General features: G+C 53.9%; 1 protein-coding gene and 8 pseudogenes across 9 annotated transcripts; 4 read left to right on the forward strand and 5 right to left on the reverse strand.

Annotated features, from left to right (window-relative positions):
• Positions 1-304: 304 nt before the first annotated feature.
• LOC306956196 (claw keratin pseudogene) lies at positions 305-730 on the reverse strand (annotated as a pseudogene). Its single transcript has one exon. The product of its transcript is annotated as a claw keratin pseudogene (transcript).
• A 1,270-nt stretch (positions 731-2,000) lies between these two features.
• Positions 2,001-2,408, forward strand: LOC306956200 (claw keratin pseudogene; annotated as a pseudogene). Its single transcript has one exon. The product of its transcript is annotated as a claw keratin pseudogene (transcript).
• A 2,343-nt stretch (positions 2,409-4,751) lies between these two features.
• On the reverse strand, positions 4,752-5,177 carry LOC306956197 (claw keratin pseudogene; annotated as a pseudogene). The gene has a single exon. The product of its transcript is annotated as a claw keratin pseudogene (transcript).
• A 1,245-nt stretch (positions 5,178-6,422) lies between these two features.
• Positions 6,423-6,848, forward strand: LOC306956193 (claw keratin-like; the record flags this gene model as incomplete). Its single annotated transcript, XM_079547602.1, has 1 exon — positions 6,423-6,848. One exon carries the CDS (start codon positions 6,423-6,425, stop codon positions 6,846-6,848), a length of 426 nt encoding a protein of 141 aa, XP_079403728.1.
• A 2,256-nt stretch (positions 6,849-9,104) lies between these two features.
• LOC306956202 (claw keratin pseudogene) lies at positions 9,105-9,512 on the reverse strand (annotated as a pseudogene). The gene has a single exon. The product of its transcript is annotated as a claw keratin pseudogene (transcript).
• A 2,304-nt stretch (positions 9,513-11,816) lies between these two features.
• Positions 11,817-12,224, forward strand: LOC306956207 (claw keratin pseudogene; annotated as a pseudogene). The gene has a single exon. The product of its transcript is annotated as a claw keratin pseudogene (transcript).
• Positions 12,225-14,547: 2,323 nt separating this feature from the next.
• On the reverse strand, positions 14,548-14,982 carry LOC306956192 (claw keratin pseudogene; annotated as a pseudogene). The gene has a single exon. The product of its transcript is annotated as a claw keratin pseudogene (transcript).
• A 1,256-nt stretch (positions 14,983-16,238) lies between these two features.
• On the forward strand, positions 16,239-16,646 carry LOC306956205 (claw keratin pseudogene; annotated as a pseudogene). Its single transcript has one exon. The product of its transcript is annotated as a claw keratin pseudogene (transcript).
• A 2,346-nt stretch (positions 16,647-18,992) lies between these two features.
• On the reverse strand, positions 18,993-19,418 carry LOC306956195 (claw keratin pseudogene; annotated as a pseudogene). The gene has a single exon. The product of its transcript is annotated as a claw keratin pseudogene (transcript).
• Positions 19,419-20,480: the final 1,062 nt, after the last annotated feature.

Here is a 20,480-nt window from a genome sequence, read left to right on the forward strand (position 1 = left end):
TCTTCTTAGCATCGTTCAGGAGGCTCAGAGCTGGTCAGAGTAGGGAAAGCCTCATCCAAGGATGAGCCCTGCTTTGCTGTACACAAGTACAGGGAAACTTCTGGAGGCACTGTTGGAAACCCTGAGCCCTAAACTGCAGATTTCAGAGGCTGAACTGAGCAAAAAGCAAGGAGTAATGATTTAAAGTAACTAATTTGGAACAGCCGTAAGAGGGATGGAAAGCGACATCTGATGGTAGAAGAGAAGAGGAGGTATTTGTGAAGAGTCAGCAGATGCAGCACTGTAGTGTGTGGATATTTGGGGTTTAGCAGGGCCCACAGCTGCCCCCGAGGGACCCGTAGCCTCGGCCCCAGCCGCCATATCCACAGCTGCCAAAGCCTCCATAGCCCCCATAGCCTCCAAGGCCATAAGAGCCTCCATAGCCTCCCAGGCCTCCATAGCCCCCAAAGCCTCCATAGCCCCCAAAGCCTCCATAGCCCCCAAAGCCAGCACTACGTCCAAAGGTGCCACCCAAGCCTGATCCAACGGCGGGGACTCCTGCTGAGCCGACCACGGAGCTCTGTGGGAAGGAGCTGAGGATGGGCCCGGGGAAGGTGACCACGGTGGCCGGGGGTTGGATCACCACGGTGGAGTCGGGGCACTGGCGCACGCAGGGCTCATTGCAGCTGTCAGCCAGTGGGGCTGGGGCGGCCACACCGCAGGCAGGGGCACACAGGCTGGAGCAGGACATCCTTCGGTTCAGGAGATGAAGCTGTGAGAGTAGTCAGAGCCATAGTCAGAATAGAAATGGAACACAAATCCTTCATGCCTCTCTTCTATTTGGAGCATGTGCTGAGAGCCCTGAGAAGCCTCTGAGAGCTGCACTTACCAGGAGCTGAGGGGAGTCAAGTGGAGGAAGCTGGATAGAGGACTGCAAAGTGTTCAGCACTTTTATACCCACTCCAGACAGCCTGAGGCATGCACTCGAGGGCAGTGGTGGCAGAAGCTCCCAATAATCACGAAATAAGCCAAATACGCATCATGACTCACAGGAAAAGATGCAGAGCAATTATTTCACTTCCCATTGGGTACACAGAGACAAAAACGTGCCTTGGAGAACAGCAAGAGGATGAGAAGGTCACATGGCTATACACAATTACTTGAAATAAAAGGTGCTGCTCTTGCTGACGTGTTATGAACCAATAACCCCCAGTGTGTTCCTAATGCCTTGTCACGTTAATGCTCACACACAGAGAAATCACAGCTGTAGATGTACCCTTGGCTGGTAAGTCAAAATGACCCATGCTGCACTGGACACATAGCTGCCATCAGAGATGCTCTGACTTCCCAACCCAATTGCATCCCACTGTTTGCCACTGAAGGGTGGTGGCAGTTGTTTGGGAGCTGTCCCAGGAGGGGGGGATCATTTCATTGCTTTGTCCAAAGTTTACCAGCCCATAAAACAGTGTTAATGAAGGTAATGATAGACATCGTGTCTGTGAGCAGGATTGCAAAGTGCTTTGTCTGCAGGATACCTGTGAGTCTTTCTCATAGACGAAGTTTGGGATTAGGAACAAATTGGGGTTTACAGGTGTTGTGAGGTCAGCATCAGCAGCGCGTGGTCTGTCTTTCATGTAATTGCTTGTAATCACCTGTCCCTCTCATCAGCTACTTGTTCTCCAGAGCATGCTTACATCCCAATATCTCCATTGATGAAGGATTTAATTGCTCTGCCTCACTCCTCAAGTGTCATGAAGCGTGTTGGCTTTATTTAAAGACTATCTGGAACTTCTGCCAATGCCACTCTCAGGCCAGTGCCCCGGGCTGTCTGGGATAGGTATAAAAGAGCTGAGCACTTTGCAGTTCTCTATCCAGCTTCCTCCACTTGACTCCCTTCAGCTCCTGGTAAGTGCAGCTCTCAGAGGCTTCTCAGGGCTCTCTCCCTGCCTCCATCCATACAGGTCTCCCCAAACCTTTCCTTACTTTGAGTTCCTTTGCAGGACTGCTTGACTGTGTGGAAGATGTCCTGCTCCAGCCTGTGTGCCCCTGCCTGCGGTGTGGCTGCCCCGGCCCCTCTGGCTGACAGCTGCAATGAGCCCTGCGTGCGCCAGTGCCCCGACTCCACCGTGGTGATCCAACCCCCAGCCACCGTGGTCACCTTCCCTGGGCCCATCCTCAGCTCCTTCCCACAGAGCTCCGTGGTTGGCTCAGCAGGAGTCCCTGCCATTGGATCGGGCTTAGGTGGCACCTTTGGACGTAGTGCTGGCTTTGGGGGCTATGGAGGCTTTGGGGGCTATGGAGGCCTGGGAGGCTATGGAGGCTCTTATGGCCTTGGAGGCTTTGGGGGCTATGGAGGCTTTGGCAGCTGCGGATATGGCAGCTGGGGCCGAGGCCACAGGTACCTCAGTGGCAGCTGCGGGCCCTGCTAAGCACAGCATGGCCTCCTGCCCTGGTCGAAGAGAAGCTCCATAGAAGTCCTAGTACTTCCCCTCCAGATGCCATGAAAAAGTGTTTCCCTTCAGCACTGCTGGGCTCTGGCGCTTGGACACCTTGTACCTGCATGGGGACCAGCAATATCTTCCTTTACTCCACGTTGGCTTCGCTTTAGGACTCGCAGCTCTGTGATGACACTGTCATGTGCTGGCTGCCTGCTCCTTTACCTCTGTCCTGTGCAAGAGATTGGGGACATCCTCTGGCCAGGGGCTGCCCTACCACCAACTCTCTCAAACATGGAACCTGCAATAAAATCTGTCTTGCATCACAGTTTCCATCTCTGAGTTTTCCTTCACATCTCCTCGATCCCGAGTTCCCACTGAAGTCACAAAGGCTCTTTGGGGCCACCACTTCCAGCTTACAGCCAAGCCTTCTCAGGATCGCTGTGGGCACTGCCCCGGCCCCTCTCACCTGCCCTGAGCAGCAAAAGATTTAGCAGCAGCTGCCCCAGGCAGGCTCCATACTGCACCTTCACTACTTGCTCCTCCCTCACAGCTCTCCCCCACTTCTCTGCCCCTGGTTTCTGCCCCTTGCAGCTCAAGAAGAGTTCTTGGCTCCATACAGAGCTCAGTGTCTGCTCTTGAGTGTTCCTGTAGTTGGCCTTTGTGATGTGGGGTCTGTGGACAGGTGTGCAGCCTTCTGAAGGGCAAAAACAGTTCCAGAGACTCCTGTGATGCCCTGAGGCAAAGGAAGGAAGGCAAGAGCCCATGAGCAACCTTGTCTACAGCCTCTCAAGATTCTTTCCTGCTCCGCTTCTTTCCAGAGCTCCATGTATCATCAAGGATGCTGATTTTCCCGACCATTGCTCAGAAACAATTTGACAGCAGCTGTGAAAAATTGCTCTGACAGGGCAGCACAGCCGTGCTTCACTCTGCCCCATGTAGTGAATGCAGTGCTGGGCCCTTGGCTGCCCTTCATCTCATACAAACCTCCTGGACTCAGGCCACCCCAAATAACCCCCCACCTCAGCGGGATGGGGCCCAGCCAGCACCTCCCACCAATGGGCCCTCACCCAGCCCACATGGGTCACTACTGGAGGCAAAACATGGGGTTTGGCTGAGCACACTCCCACAGCAGCCCGCAGACACGTGGGGAAGGAAGGGAGAAACTGAGCTGTAGCCAAAGGCAAGGGAGGAAGGACAATTTTCTGCTCATCCAGTGTAGGAAACCCATGGCTGTTCCTGAAATTTGCTGCCTTTTCACCCTTCCCTGTCTTCCAGTTGCTGATGAGTGTGTTCTCCTGAGGTCCCCAGCAGTGACCAACCTGCTGCTTCGCTGCCCACCTTGATTTCTCTGGCGGGCGACGCCTCTGCACAAGACGAGTGCACAGTGCTGGGATTGTGGAAATAGAAGATGTCTGGGGCACAAAAAAGATGTAAGGAGAGGAGGGCCTCCAAACTCTGACTCAAGACCTTGATGCCTCTCTGGGTCAGGATGGCTGTGCTTCATTCATGGCTGTGAGGGCTCCCTTGGGAACGTGGGGTGGTAATTCCCTTACCCTCTCCAGTGTCCCCTCCAGGCTCTGAACACACGGACACGGTTAGCAGCTGGCAGCAGCCCTGTCCATGCTCTGCTTGTCTCCCCATTTCCCCTTACCTCTATGTGTTATCACTGGCATAACAAGAAAAGGAAGAGAAAGCAGGCATGTAGAGGCCAGGTTGTGCAGATCTCATGGAAGAGGTTCTGCGGGACACCCATTGAGTGTTAACATACTGAAGTGAGGTTTGTTTCAGAGGTGTCATTGGACCGGTTGTAGAAGAGAGGGGGCTCAGCGGGATGTGCTCTGCAGGACCCTCTATGCACTGTGATCCTCAGCAGTAATGCACAGCTCCAACTACCAAATGTCCCAGAGCCAGTGCTGTGGGAGCAGCTAGCAGCCCAGACTCAGAGTCTCTGAGATAAAGGGCATTTAGGGAAGGACAAGGAAGACAAAATACGGGGCTCAAGAATGCAGTATAAGAGAGCTTTTATTGCAGGTTCAGGGGAGGAGGGAGGTGGCAGAAGGGCAGCCCCTGGCTGGAGGCTGTCCTAGTCTTCTTGCAGAGAGCAGAGGACAGGAGCAGGCAGCCGAAGCTGGGCCATGCTATCGTGGGTAAGCCGGTGCACAAGCAGAGGTCGGGCAGAACAAAGACAGACAGAGGTGGTCCCCATGCAGGAACGGAGCATTCAAGGTTTGCAGTCCAGTGATGCTGAAGGGAAGCCCATCGTCATGGCATCAGGTGGGAATGTGCTGGGGCTTCTCCAGAGTTCTCTTTCACTGTCCAGATGCAGTGCTGTGCTTAGCAGGGCCCACAGCTGCCACTGAGGTACCTGTGGCCTCGACGCCAGCCACCATATCCACAGCTGCCAAAGCCTCCATAGCCCCCATAGCCTCCAAGGCCATAAGAGCCTCCATAGCCATAAGAGCCTCCATAGCCATAAGAGCCTCCATAGCCTCCCAGGCCTCCATAGCCCCCAAAGCCGGCACCACGTCCAAAGGTGCCACCCAAGCCCGATCCAACGGCAGGGACTCCTGCTGAGCCAACCATGGAGCTCTGTGGGAAGGAGCTGAGGATGGGCCCGGGGAAGGTGACCACGGTGGCTGGGGGTTGGATCACCACGGTGGAGTCGGGGCACTGGCGCACGCAGGGCTCATTGCAGCTGTTAGCCAGTGGGGCCGGGGCAGCCACACCGCAGGCAGGGGCACACAGGCTGGAGCAGGACATCTTCCACACAGTCAAGCAGTCCTGCAAAGGCACTCACAATGAGGAAGATCTTTGGGAAAGCCATATGGATGGAGGCAGGGAGAGAGCCCTGAGAAGCCTCTGAGAGCTGCACTTACCCAGGAGCTGAAGGGAGTCAAGTGGAGGAAGCTGGATAGAGGACTGTAGAAGCCCTCAGCTCTTTTATACCTATCCCAGACAGCCTGAGGCATTGACCTGAGAGTGGCATTGGCAGAAGTTCCAGATAGTCTTTAAATAAAGCCAACACGCTTCATGACACTTGAGGAGTGAGGCAGAGCAATTAAATCCTTCATCAATGGAGATATTGGGATGTAAGCATGCTCTGGAGAACAAGTAGCTGATGAGAGGGACAGGTGATTACAAGCAATTACATGAAAGACAGACCACGCGCTGCTGATGCTGACCTCGCAACACCTATAAATCCCAATGTGTTCTTAATCCCAAACTTTGTCTATGAGAAAGACTCACAGGTATCCTGCAGACAAAGCACTTTGCAATCCTGCTCACAGACACAGTGTCTATCATTACCTTCATTAGCACTGTTTTATGGGCTGGTAAACTTTGGACAAAGCAATGAAATGATCCCCCCCTCCTGGGACAGCTCCCAAACAACTGCCACCACCCTTCAGTGGCAAACAGTGGGACGCAATTGGGTTGGGAAGTCAGAGCATCTCTGATTGTTGGCAGCTCCCTGCCCAATGGAGTGTGGGGCATTTCTCACTTGCCAGCCAAGTCAGTGGGTATGATTTCAGTGTGTGTAAATGTTTTGCTGCCAAGACACTTGGAATGCATTGGGAGTTATTGATTCATAACACATCAGCAAAAGCTGCACCTTGTCTTTGAATTAGTTATGTATAAATATCTGACCATACCATCTACTTCATATTCCCCAAGGCATGATTATCCCTCACTGTACCCAATGGGAAAGGAAATAAGTGCATCTCTTCTTGTGTGTCATGATGAGTACTTGTTTTATTTCATGATTATTGGAAGCTTCTGACACCACCGCCCTCCAATCTAAGCCCTAGGCTGTCTGTAACAGGTATAAAAGAGCTGAGCACTCTGCAGTCCTCTATCCAGCTTCCTTCACTTGACTCCCTTCAGCTCCCGGTAAGTGCAGCTCTCAGAGGCTTCTCAGGGCTCTCTCCCTGCCTCCACCCACACAGGTCTCCCCAAACCTTTCCTTACTTTGAATTCCCTTTGCAGGACTCCTTGTCTGTGTGGAAGATGTCCTGCTCCAGCCTGTGTGCTCCTGCCTGCGGTGTGGCCGCCCCAGCCCCACTGGCTGACAGCTGCAATGAGCCCTGTGTGCGCCAGTGCCCCGACTCCACCGTGGTGATCCAACCCCCAGCCACCGTGGTCACCTTCCCCGGGCCCATCCTCAGCTCCTTCCCACAGAACGCTGTGGTCGGCTCAGCAGGAGTCCCTGCTGTTGGATCAGGCTTGGGTGGCACCTTTGGACGTAGTGCCGGCTTTGGGGGCTATGGAGGCTTTGGGGGCTATGGAGGCTCTTATGGCCTTGGAGGCTATGGGGGCTATGGAGGCTCTTATGGCCTTGGAGGCTTTGGGGGCTATGGAGGCTTTGGCAGCTGTGGATATGGTGGCTGGCGTCGAGGCCACAGGTACCTCAGTGGCAGCTGTGGGCCCTGCTAAGTACAACACCACCTGTGGCCCTGGTCGAAGGAGAGCTCTGGAGAAGCCCCAGCACATCCCCACCTGATGCTGTGAGGAAGGGCTCCCCTTCAGCCTTGCTGAGTCCGGGATTGGATTCCTCATGCTTGTATGGGAACCAGCTCAGCCTTCTTCTGCTCCCCTTGATCTTCATTTCAGTGCTCTCTGACCCACGATTATGCAGCCCTGTGCTGGCTGCCTGCTACTTTCTCTCTGCCCTCTGGAAGGAGATGGGGACTGCCTCTAGCCAGGGGCTGCCCTTCTTCTATGTTTATCCTCATGCCCGGACCTGCAATAAAAGCTCCCTTACACTGCATTGTTGACCTTGGTATTTTTATTTTCCTTCTCCTTTCCTCACATCTCAGAGGCTGCAAGTGTGGGTTGTGAGCTGCTCCCACAGTATTGCCATTGTCACATTAGGCTGTTGGGGCATTCCATTACAGCTGAGGATCACCAGTGCACAGATCGTCCTGCAGAGCTCATTCCACTGAGTCTCCTCCTTTCTCGCAATGGGTGTAATGACGTCTCATAAACAAACCTCACTTCAGTATGTTAACACTCACTGGATGTCCCAAAGAACCTCTTCTACACCCTCTGATCATCCAGGGCTCTCCATGCCTTGATCACCTTCTTTTCCTGCCATGGCAGTGTTCATATGTAGAGGTCAGACAAAATGGGGAAACAAGCAGTGCATGGACAGTGTTGCTGCAATCTGATGACTGTGCCCCCATGCCCAGCTCCTAGAGGGGATAGTGGGGCTCAGACATGAATGGACCACAGCCATCCTGTCCTGGAGAACACAAAGGTCTTGAGTTCAAGTTTGGAGTTCCTCTTTGTCTGGTGTCATTTTTTTCCCCATACATCTTCTGGCCCCACTGTGTGCTGCTCTTGCACAAAGGTGATTCCTGTCAGGAATGTCAAGTTGGGTAGTGGAGCAGAAGATTGGTCACTGCTGCGGATGTCAGAAGAACACATGCCATCAACAAGAAGCATAGGTTTCCTGCACTGGTTGAATGGAAAATTGTCCTTCCTCCATTGACCTTGTTTACATCTTTATTTCGTCCTTCCTTCCTCACCTCTGCTGGCTCCTGTGTGATGGAGCTCAGCCAAACCCCATGTTCTGCCTCCTGTGCTGTCCCATGGGATGGCTGCAGGCCCACTGGTGGGAGGTGGTGGCTGGTCCCCATTGCTCTGATGCAGCCAGGTGCTTTGTGGGGCCTAGAGTCCCAGAGCGCTGTATGAGATGAAAGGCAGCAGAGGGCTCAGCATTGCATTCACTGCACAAAGCTGAGTGAAGCAGGCCTGTCCTACTCAGGCAGAGCCATGTGGCCCAAGCTGCTGTGGAATTTCTTGTCAGCCAAAGGCGATTAAGAACTGCCTATGGTAGTGGTACATGGAGCTCTGGGTAGAAGAGGTGTAGGAGATAATCTTGAGAGGCAAGAGACAAGGCTGCTGAGGGAATCTTAGCCTCCTTTCTTTGTGCCCTGGCCTCGCAGGATGCTCTGACATGGCCTTTGCCCATTAGGAGGCTGCACTGCTGTCCGTGGACCACACAGCCCAAAAAGCCACCTACAGGGACACTCAAGAGTGGGCACTGAGCTCACTGTTATCCACGAGCTCTCCTTGGGCTGCAGCAGGCAGGAACCAGGGGCAGAGGAAAGGGAGAGAGCTCTGAGGCAGGAGCAACTGTTGAAGGCACTGTATGGGATCTGGATGGGGTGAGCTCCAGCTGGAGCCATAGAGCCAAGGGCAGGTAAGAGGGGAGGGAGCAGTGCCCGCAAGGCTCCTGAGAAGGCCCAGCTGAGAGATTGTGGTTGCACAGAGCCTGTGCAGATGCTGTGGGAACTGGGCACAACAGGAGGGGTGAAGGAAAACTCAGAGAAGAAAACTGTGATGCAAGAGAGCTTTTATTACTGGTTCAGGGGGGGAGGGAGGAATGGGAGGTGACAGAAGCACAGCCGCTGGCCAGAGGCCGTCCCCATCTCCTTGCAGATGGCAGAAGGACAGAAGCAGGCAGTCAGCACTGGGCTGCATCATCACAGAGCAGCGAGTCCTGAAGCAAAGATCAAACGGAGCAGAGGAAGAAAGAGCTGGTCTCCGTGCAAGAACGAGGTGTCCAAGCACCAGAGCCCAGCAGTGCCGAAGGGAAGTCCTTCCTCATGGCATCAGATGGGGACATGCTTCTTCAGGGGCTTTTTCAGAGCTCTCCTTCAATCGTGGACAGAGGCAGTGCTGTGCTTAGCAGGGTCCGCAGCTGCCACTGAGGTACCTGTGGCCTCTACGCCAACCACCATATCCGCAGCTGCCAAAGCCTCCATAGCCCCCAAAGCCTCCAAGGCCATAAGAGCCTCCATAGCCTCCAAGGCCTCCATAGCCCCCAAAGCCTCCATAGCCCCCAAAGCCAGCACTACGTCCAAAGGTGCCACCCAAGCCCAATCCAACGGCAGGGACTCCTGCTGAGCCAACCACGGAGCTCTGTGGGAAGGAGCTGAGGATGGGCCCGGGGAAGGTGACCACGGTGGCCGGGGGTTGGATCACCACGGTGGAGTCGGGGCACTGGCGCACGCAGGGCTCATTGCAGCTGTCAGCCAGTGGGGCTGGGGCAGCCACACCGCAGGCAGGGGCACACAGGCTGGAGCAGGACATCTTCCACACAGTCAAGCAGTCCTGCAAAGGCACTCACAATGAGGAAGATCTTTGGGAAAGCCATATGGATGGAGGCAGAGAGAGAGCCCTGAGAAGCCTCTGAGGGCTGCACTTACCAGGAGCTGAAGGGAGTCAAGTGGAGGAAGCTGGATAGAGGACTGCAAAGTGTTCAGCTCTTTTATACCTATCCCAGACAGCCTGAGGCATTGACCTAAGAGTGCCATTGGCAGAAGTTCCAGATAGTCTTTAAATAAAGCCAACACGCTTCATGACACTTGAGGAGTGAGGCAGAGCAATTAAATCCTTCATCAATGGAGATATTGGGGTGTAAGAATGCCCTGGAGAACAAGAAGCTGATGAGAGGGACAGGTGATTACAAGCAATTACATGAAAGACAGACCACGCGCTGCTGATGCTGACCTCGCAACACCTATAAATCCCAATGTGTTCTTAATCCCAAACTTTGTCTATGAGAAAGACTCACAGGTATCCTGCAGACAAAGCACTTTGCAATCCTGCTCACAGACACGATGTCTATCATTACCTTCATTAGCACTGTTTTATGGGCTGGTAAACTTTGGACAAAGCGATGAAATGATCCCCCCCTCCTGGGACAGCTCCCAAACAACTGCCACCACCCTTCAGTGGCTAATAGTAGGACGCAATTGGGTTGGGAAGTCAGAGCATCTCTGATTGTTGGCAGCTCCCTGCCCAATGGAGCGTGGGGCATTTCTAACTTGCCAGCCAGGACTACATCTACAACTGTGATTTCTTTGTGTGTGAACATTAACGGCACAAAGCACGTGGAGCACAATGGGGTTTATTATCATAGAATCATAAAACTGCCGAGGTTGGAAAAGACCCACATGATCATCCTGCCCAACCATGCACCCGTCAGCACTAGTTGTCACTAAATTATGTCTTTCAGCACAATGCCCGAATGTTACTTGAACAACTCCATAGTCGGTGACTCCACCACCTCCCTGGGCAGCCCACTCCATTGCCTGACAACTATTTCAGAGAAGTAGTATTTCCTAACGTCCAGCCTTACTCTCCCCTGCAGCAGCTTGAAGCCATTTGCTCTAGTCCTATCATTAGAGAGAAGAGGCCGACACCCAGCTCACCACAACGTCCCTTCAGGTAGTTATAGAGAGCAGTAAATCTCCCCTGACCCTCCTCTTCTCTGAACTAAACAATCCCAGCTCCCTCAGCTGCTCCTCATATGGTTGAGGTCCAGCCTCCTCACCAGCTGTGTTGCCCTGCTTTGAACACTCTCTAGAGCCTCAATGTCTTTCCTGTAGTGAGGGGCCCAAAACTGGACGCAGTACTCAAGTTGTGGCCTCACCACAGCTGAGTACAGGGGGACAATTACTTCTATGTTCCTGCAGGCAACACTATTTCTGATCCAAGCCAGGATGCCATTAGCACTCTTGGCGACTTGGACACAATGCTGGCTCATGTTCACTTGAGCATTAATCAATATCCCCAGGTCCATTTCCTCTACACAGTCTTCCAGACACTCAGCCCCAAGCCTGTAGCGTTGCCTGAGGTTGTTCTGGCTAAAGTACTGGACCCAGCATTTGGTCTTGATGAACCTCATCTCATTGGCTTCAGCCCAGCAATTCAGACTGTCCAGATCCCTCTGGAGGGCCTCGCAACCCCCAGGCAGATCGACGCATCCAGCAAAACTTACTGAGGCTGCACTCAGTGCACTCACCCAGGTAATCAATAAAGATACTGAAGAGGACAGGCACCAGCACTGACCTCTGGGGAACACCAGTAACAATGGGTCACCAGCTGGATTTAACTCCATTCACCGCCACTCTCTGGGCCCGTCCCGCCAGCCAGTTCCTTATGCAGCCAAGAGTGTGCCTATCCAAGACATGGCATCACTTTGTCTTTGAAGTTATTGTGTATAGCCATGTGACTTTCTCATACCCTTGCTGTTCTCCAGGGTGCCTTTTCGCCTCTGTGTACACAATGGGAAGGGAAATAATTGCTCTGCATCTCTCACTGTGTGTCATTAAGCATTGTTGCTTTATTTAACGATTATCTGGAGCTTCTGCCACCACCGCCCTCGAGTGCATGCCTCAGGCTGTCTGGGATGGGTATAAAAGAGCTGAGGGCTTCTACAGTCCTCTATCCAGCTTCCTCCACTTGACTCCCCTCAGCTCCCGGTAAGTGCAGCTTACCTCAGCCTCAGAGGCTTCTCAGGGCTCTCTCCCTGCCTCTCCATTCATGTGGCTCTCCCCATCCCTTTCCTCACTGTGGGTCCCTTTGCAGGACTCCTTGACTGTGTGGAAGATGTCCTGCTCCAGCCTGTGTGCTCCTGCCTGCGGTGTGGCCGCCCCAGCCCCACTGGCTGACAGCTGCAATGAGCCCTGTGTGCGCCAGTGCCCCGACTCCACCGTGGTGATCCAACCCCCAGCCACCGTGGTCACCTTCCCCGGGCCCATCCTCAGCTCCTTCCCACAGAGCTCCGTGGTTGGCTCAGCAGGAGTCCCCGCCGTTGGATCAGGCTTGGGTGGCACTTTTGGACGTAGTGCCGGCTTTGGGGGCTATGGAGGCTTTGGGGGCTATGGAGGCTCTTATGGCTATGGAGGCTCTTATGGCCTTGGAGGCTTTGGGGGCTATGGAGGCTTCGGCAGCTGCGGATACGGTGGCTTTCGCCGTGGTCTTGGATACCTCAGCGGTAGCTGCGGGCCCTGCTAAGCACAGCACCGCCTATGGCCCTGGTCGAAGGAGAGCTCTGGAGAAGCCTCAGCACATCCCCACCTGATGCTGTGAAGAAGGGCTCCCCTTCGCCATTGCTGAGTCTGGGATTGGATTCTCCATGCCTGCACAGGGACCAGCTCTTTCTTCCTTTGCTCCCCTTGATCTTCGCTTCAAGATTCTCTGCCCCATGATTATGCAGCCCATCACTGGCTCCCTGCTCCTTTCCCTCTGTTCTCTGCAAGGAGATGGGGACAGCCTCTGGCCAAGGCCTGCCCTTCTGCCACCTCCATCCTCTCCCCCTGGACATGCAATAAAATCTGTCTTGCATCACAGTTTCCATCTCTGGGTTTTCCTTCACATCTCCTCTGTCCCCAGTTCCCACTGCAGCTGCAAAGACCTGTTGGGGCCATTTCCAAAATCTCCCAGCTGGGCCTTCTCAGGAGCACTCTGGGCACTGCCCCCTCCTCTCTCATCTGCTGCAGGCCACACGACTCCAGCAGGAGCTCGCCCCATCTGGACCCCATACAGTGCCTACAGAACCTGCTGCACCCTTAGAACTCTCACACTCATCTGTGCACCTGCTTCATGTCTGCTGAAGCTCAAGGCGTGCTCGTGGCCTACCAGTGATTTCATTGTCTGCTCCTTAGCGTCCCTATAGATGGACTTCCTGCTGTGGGGTCCATAGACACAGGTGCAGCCTCCCAAAGTGAAAAGGCCACATCAGAGCTTCATGGGGTAGAGGTAGGATGCTGAAAGCCACTCAGCAACCTTGTCTCTATCCTCTCAAGATTTCTTCTTGCTCCTTGTTTACCCAGAGCTTCACATAGCAATATGGTTTGTTCTTCCCTGCAGATGCCAGGTAAAATCCGCAGTAGCTGTGACACACTGCTCAGCCTGCCAAGGCAGACATACTTCACTCAGTCCTCTGCAGTGAATGCAGTGCTGGGCCCTTAGCTGCCCTTCATCTCATACAAACCTCCTGGACTCAGGCCACCCCAAATAACCCCCCACCTCAGCGGGATGGGGCCCAGCCAGCACCTCCCACCAATGGGCCCTCACCCAGCCCACATGGGTCACTACTGGAGGCAAAACATGGGGTTTGGCTGAGCACACTCCCACAGCAGCCAGCAGACACGTGGGGAAGGAAGGGAGGAACTGAGCTGTAAGCCAAAGGCAAGGGAGGAAGGACAATTTTCTACTCAGCTGGTGCAGGAAACCCATGGCTATTCCTGAAATTTGCTGCCTTTTCATCCTTCCCTGTCTTCCAGTTGCTGATGAGTGTGTTCTCCTGAGGTCCCCAGCAGTGACCAACCTTTTGCTCAGCTACCCACCTTTACTTCCCTGGCAGGAATCACCTCTGTACAAGACTAGTGCACAGTGCTGGGATTATGGGACCAGAAAATGCCTGGGGAAGAGCGAGACATAAGGAGAGGAGGGCCTCCAAACTCTGACTCAAGACCTTCGTGCCCTCTGGATCAGGACAGCTGTGCTCCATTCATCGCTGAGAGTGGAACCTTGGGAACATGAATTGGTGCCTCCCTTACCCCCTCTAGGGTCCCCTCCAGGATTTGAATACAGGGGCACTATTAACAGGTGGCAGCAGCCCTAACCATGCATGTCTCCCCACTTCCTATGACCTGCATGTGTGATCACTGGCTGGATGAGAAAAGGAAGAGAAATAAGGCATGGAGAGCACTGGATGGCCAAAAGGGGTGGAGGAGGCTTCATGGGACATCCAGTGAATGCTAACACAATCAAGAGGATTGTGCTTACGACTATAACATGTGAGAAGGGAGGAGACTCAGTGGGATGTGCTCTTAAGGACTCTCTGTCAACTGTGATCCTCAGCAGTAATGTATTGCCACAACTGACAAATGTCCCAGAGGCAATGTGATGAGAGCAGCTAGCAGCCCAGACTCAGAATCTCTGAGATATAAGGCAATTAGGGAAGGACAAGGACAATAAAAACATTGGGGTCAAAACTGCAGTGTAAGAGAGCTTTTATTGCAGGTCCAGGGGAGGAGGAGGGAGATGGCAGAAGGGCAGCATCTGGCCAGGGGCTGCTCTTGTCTCCGTGCAGAGGCCAGAAGGACAGGAGCAGGCAGCCAGTGCTGGGTTGTGTCATGACATGAGAGTGGGTCTTGAAGCAAAGATCAAATAGAGCAGAGGAAGACGGAGGTGTTCCCCAAGCAGGCACGAGATGTCCAATCTCCAGAGACCTGTAATTCCAAAGGGGAGCCCTTCCTCACGGCATCAGGTGGGGATGTGCTGGGGCTTCTCCAGAGCTCTCCTTCGACCATGGGCAGAGGCAGTGCTGTGCTTAGCAGGGCCCGCAGCTGCCACTGAGGTATCCAAGACCACGGCGAAAGCCACCATAACCACAGCTGCCAAAGCCTCCATAGCCCCCAAAGCCTCCAAGGCCATACGAGCCTCCATAGCCTCCCAGGCCTCCATAGCCCCCAAGGCCATAAGAGCCTCCATAGCCTCCCAGGCCTCCATAGCCCCCAAAGCCAGCACTACGTCCAAAGGTGCCACCCAAGCCCGATCCAACGGCAGGGACTCCTGCTGAGCCAACCACAGCGTTCTGTGGGAAGGAGCTGAGGATGGGCCCGGGGAAGGTGACCACGGTGGCCGGGGGTTGGATCACCACGGTGGAGTCGGGGCACTGGCGCACGCAGGGCTCATTGCAGCTGTTAGCCAGAGGGGCCGGGGCGGCCACACCGCAGGCAGGAGCACACAGGCTGGAGCAGGACATCTTCCACACAGTCAAGGAGTCCTGCAAAGGGAATTCAAAGTAAGGAAAGGTTTGGGGAGACCTGTGTGGGTGGAGGCAGGGAGAGAGCCCTGAGAAGCCTCTGAGAGCTGCACTTACCAGGAGCTGAAGGGAGTCAAGTGGAGGAAGCTGGATAGAGGACTGCAAAGTGCTCAGCTCTTTTATACCTATCCCAGACAGCCTGGGGCATAGACGGGATGTCATTGGTGGCAGAAGTCCCAGATAATTGTGAAATAAAGTAACAATGTTTCATGACACTTGAGGAGTGAAGCAAAGCAATTAAATCCTTCATCAATGGAGATATTGGGGTGTAAGCATGCCCTGGAGAACAAGAAGCTGAGGTGATGGACAGGTGATTACAAGCAATTACATGAAAGACAGACCACGCGCTGCTGATGCTGACCTCACAACACCTGTAAACCCCAATTTGTTCCTAATCCCAAACTTCGTCTATGAGAAAGACTCACAGGTATCCTGCAGACAAAGCACTTTGCAGTCCTGCTCACAGACACGATGTCTATCATTACCTTCATTAGCACTGTTTTATGGGCTGGTAAACTTTGGACAAAGCGATGAAATGATCCCCCCCTCCTGGGACAGCTCCCAAACAACTGCCACCACCCTTCAGTGGCTAATAGTAGGATGCAATTGGGTTGGGAAGTCAGAGCATCTCTGATTGTTGGCAGCTCCCTGCCCAATGGAGCGTGGGGCATTTCTCACTTGCCAGCCAAGGGTACGTCTATAGCTATGATGTCTTTGTTTGTGAATGCCAATCTGCCAAGGCATTAGGAACACACTGGGTATAATTTGTTCAAAACACATCAGCAAGAGCAACACCTTCTCTTTGAAGTAATCATGCATAGCCATGTGACCTTCTCATCCCCGTACTGTTCTCCAAGGCATGTTTTTGTCTCAGTGTACCCAATGGGAAGTGAAATAATTGCTCTGCATCTTTTCCTGTGAGTCATGATGCGTATTTGGTTTATTTCATGATTATTGGGAGCTTCTGCCACCACTACCCTCTCATGTGTGCCTCACGCTGTCTGGGATGGGTATAAAAGAGCTGAGCACTCTGCAGTCCTCTATCCAGCTTCCTCCACTTGACTCCCTTCAGCTCCTGGGTAAGTGCAGCTCTCAGAGGCTTCTCAGGGCTCTCTCTCTGCCTCCATCCATACAGGTCTCCCCAAACCTTTCCTTACTTTGGGTTCCCTTTGCAGGACTGCTTGACTGTGTGGAAGATGTCCTGCTCCAGCCTGTGTGCTCCTGCCTGCGGTGTGGCCGCCCCAGCCCCACTGGCTGACAGCTGCAATGAGCCCTGTGTGCGCCAGTGCCCCGACTCCACCGTGGTGATCCAACCCCCAGCCACCGTGGTCACCTTCCCCGGGCCCATCCTCAGCTCCTTCCCACAGAGCTCCGTGGTTGGCTCAGCAGGAGTCCCTGCCGTTGGATCGGGCTTGGGTGGCACCTTTGGACGTAGTGCCGGCTTTGGGGGCTATGGAGGCTTTGGGGGCTATGGAGGCCTGGGAGGCTATGGAGGCTCTTACGGCCTTGGTGGCTTTGGGGGCTATGGAGGCTTTGGCAGCTGTGGTTACGGTGGCTTTCGCCGTGGTCTTGGATACCTCAGTGGCAGCTGCGGGCCCTGCTAAGCACAGCACTGCCTCTGCCCCTGGTCGAAGGAGAGCTCTGCACAAGCCCCAGCACATCCTCACTTGATGCCGAGAAACAGGGTTTCCCTTCGCCACTGCTGGGCACTGGTGCTCAGTCTTCCCGTCCCTGCACAGCGACTCTGTGCTCTATCTTCCTTTGCTGTGCTTGTACTTCAACTTCAGGTCTGGACACCCCCTGATGTCACAGCCCAGAACTGAGTGCCTGCTCCTTTACCTCTGTCCTGTGCAAGAGACTGGGGACATCCTCTGGCCAGGGGCTGCCCTTCCACCAACTCTCTCAAACATGGAACCTGCAATAAAATCTGTCTTGCATCACAGTTTCCATCTCCGAGTTTTCCTTCACATCTCCTCGATCCCGAGTTCCCACTGAAGTCACAAAGGCTCTTTGGGGCCACCACTTCCAGCTTACAGCCGAGCCTTCTCAGGATCGCTGTGGGCTCTGCCCCGGCCCCTCTCACCTGCCCTGAGCAGCAAAAGATTCAGCAGCAGCTGCCCCAGGCAGGCTCCATACTGCACCTTCACTACTTGCTCCTCCCTCACAGCTCTCCCCCACTTCTCTGCCCCTGGTTTCTGCACCTTTCAGCTCAAGAAGAGTTCTTGGCTCCATACAGAGCTCAGTGTCTGCTCTTGAGTGTCCCTGTAGTTGGCCTTTGTGATGTGGGGTCTGTGGACAGGCGTGCAGCCTTCTGAAGGGCAAAAACAGTTCCAGAGACTCCTGTGATGCCCTGAGGCAAAGGAAGGAAGGCGAGAGCCCATGAGCAACCTTGTCTACAGCCTCTCAAGATTCTTTCCTGCTCCGCTTCTTTCCAGAGCTCCATGTATCATCAAGGATGCTGATTTTCCCCACCATTGCTCAGAAACAATTTGACAGCAGCTGTGAAAAATTGCTCTGACAGGGCAGCACAGCCGTGCTTCACTCTGCCCCATGTAGTGAATGCAGTGCTGGGCCCTTGGCTGCCCTTCATCTCATACAAACCTCCTGGACTCAGGCCACCCCAAATAACCCCCCACCTCAGCGGGATGGGGCCCAGCCAGCACCTCCCACCCATGGGCTCTCCCCCAGCCCACATGGGTCACTACTGGAGGCAAAACATGGGGTTTGGCTGAGCACGCCCACACAGCAGCCAGTAGACACGTGGGGAAGGAAGGGAGGAACTGAGCTGTAGCCAAAGGCAAGGGAGGAAGGACAATTTTCTGCTCATCCAGTGTAGGAAACCCATGGCTGTTCCTGAAATTTGCTGCCTTTTCACCCTTCCCTGTCTTCCAGTTGCTGATGAGTGTGTTCTCCTGAGGTCCCCAGCAGTGACCAACCTGCTGCTTCGCTGCCCACCTTGATTTCTCTGGCGGGCGACGCCTCTGCACAAGACGAGTGCACAGTGCTGGGATTGTGGAAATAGAAGATGTCTGGGGCACAAAAAGGATGTAAGGAGAGGAGGGCCTCCAAACTCTGACTCAAGACCTTGATGCCTCTCTGGGTCAGGATGGCTGTGCTTCATTCATGGCTGTGAGGGCTCCCTTGGGAACGTGGGGTGGTAATTCCCTTACCCTCTCCAGTGTCCCCTCCAGGCTCTGAACACACGGACACGGTTAGCAGCTGGCAGCAGCCCTGTCCATGCTCTGCTTGTCTCCCCATTTCCCCTTACCTCTATGTGTTATCACTGGCATAACAAGAAAAGGAAGAGAAAGCAGGCATGTAGAGGCCAGGTTGTGCAGATCTCATGGAAGAGGTTCTGCGGGACACCCATTGAGTGTTAACATACTGAAGTGAGGTTTGTTTCAGAGGTGTCATTGGACCGGTTGTAGAAGAGAGGGGGCTCAGCGGGATGTGCTCTGCAGGACCCTCTATGCACTGTGATCCTCAGCAGTAATGCACAGCTCCAACTACCAAATGTCCCAGAGCCAGTGCTGTGGGAGCAGCTAGCAGCCCAGACTCAGAGTCTCTGAGATAAAGGGCATTTAGGGAAGGACAAGGAAGACAAAATACGGGGCTCAAGAATGCAGTATAAGAGAGCTTTTATTGCAGGTTCAGGGGAGGAGGGAGGTGGCAGAAGGGCAGCCCCTGGCTGGAGGCTGTCCTAGTCTTCTTGCAGAGAGCAGAGGACAGGAGCAGGCAGCCGAAGCTGGGCCATGCTATCACGGGTAAGCCGGTGCACAAGCAAAGGTCGGGCAGAACAAAGACAGACAGAGGTGGTCCCCATGCAGGAATGGAGCATTCAAGGTTTGCATCCAGTGATGCTGAAGGGAAGCCCATCGTCATGGCATCAGGTGGGGATGTGCTGGGGCTTCTCCAGAGCTCTCTTTCACTATCCAGATGCAGTGCTGTGCTTAGCAGGGCCCACAGCTGCCACTGAGGTACCTGTGGCCTCGACGCCAGCCACCATATCCACAGCTGCCAAAGCCTCCATAGCCCCCATAGCCTCCAAGGCCATAAGAGCCTCCATAGCCCCCAAAGCCTCCAAGGCCATAAGAGCCTCCATAGCCCCCAAAGCCTCCATAGCCCCCAAAGCCGGCACCACGTCCAAAGGTGCCACCCAAGCCTGATCCAACAGCAGGGACTCCTGCTGAGCCGACCACAGCGTTCTGTGGGAAGGAGCTGAGGATGGGCCCGGGGAAGGTGACCACGGTGGCCGGGGGTTGGATCACCACGGTGGAGTCGGGGCACTGGCGCACACAGGGCTCATTGCAGCTGTCAGCCAGTGGGGCCGGGGCGGCCACACCGCAGGCAGGAGCACACAGGCTGGAGCAGGACATCTTCCACACAGTCAAGCAGTCCTGCAAAGGAACCCACAGTGAGGAAAGGGATGGGGAGAGCCATATGAATGGAGGGGCAGGGAGAGAGCCCTGAGAAGCCTCTGAGAGCTGCACTTACCCAGGAGCTGAAGGGAGTCAAGTGGAGGAAGCTGGATAGAGGACTGTAGAAGCCCTCAGCTCTTTTATACCCATCCCAGACAGCCCAGGGCGTAGATGGGAGGGTGGTGGTGGCAGAAGACCCAGGGAATTGCGAAAAAAAAAAGCAACATGTTTCGTAACACTCAAGGAGTGATGCTGAGCAATTATTTCCCTCCCCGTCTTATAGACTGAGGAGCAAACATCCCTGAGGAATAAGGATGTGATGTTCTCTTCAGATGTCTATATGCAATTATATTAAAGACCAGGTACTGCTGATGCTGTCTTTCTGGAACCAATAATCACTGATGTGTTTCTAATCCCAAAGTGTAAGAATCACACAAATCTTGTGAAGGATGCACTTTGCAATCCTGCTTATAAATGCGATGACTGTCATTACCGCCCTTTTATGGGCTGAAAAACAGAGGTGATGGAAGTTTGAGGACAGAGATGAAGTGAACAACCCACTTGAGACAGACCCTAAACTTGTGTTGTCTTCCCTTGCTCCTTGTAGCCTCCTCAACTGAGAAGACTGAACATGTCCTAAACCATGTCCTCTTACTCTTGTATGCTCTACCATCCTCCACCTCATATGTCCCCATATCAGATCCTACTGATCCCCAAACTTTGTCAAGCTTGAATTTGTTGCTCCTGATTTTTCAGTGCCATGAAGTGGATTAGGCACCCCTGAATACTTAAAACCTGCAGCAAAAGACTTTCTTGGAGTGAGCTTGGAGTGGGCTCATGAACATCGCCAGGACAGCACCTGCATCTCTCACTGGCATAAGGAGATGGCAGGACTGAGACCTACAATGACAGAGGGGGTTTTTCATCAATCCTTTAAAACTTCAGCTTTCCATCCAGCAAAAGAGATACAATGACAGGTGTGCTGGTGGTAAGCTCAGTCACAAAAAGCATATACTGCAA

This window comes from Tetrao urogallus (genome assembly GCF_951394365.1).
Source record: "Tetrao urogallus genome assembly, chromosome: 28".
Taxonomy (NCBI): Eukaryota; Metazoa; Chordata; class Aves; order Galliformes; family Phasianidae; genus Tetrao; species Tetrao urogallus.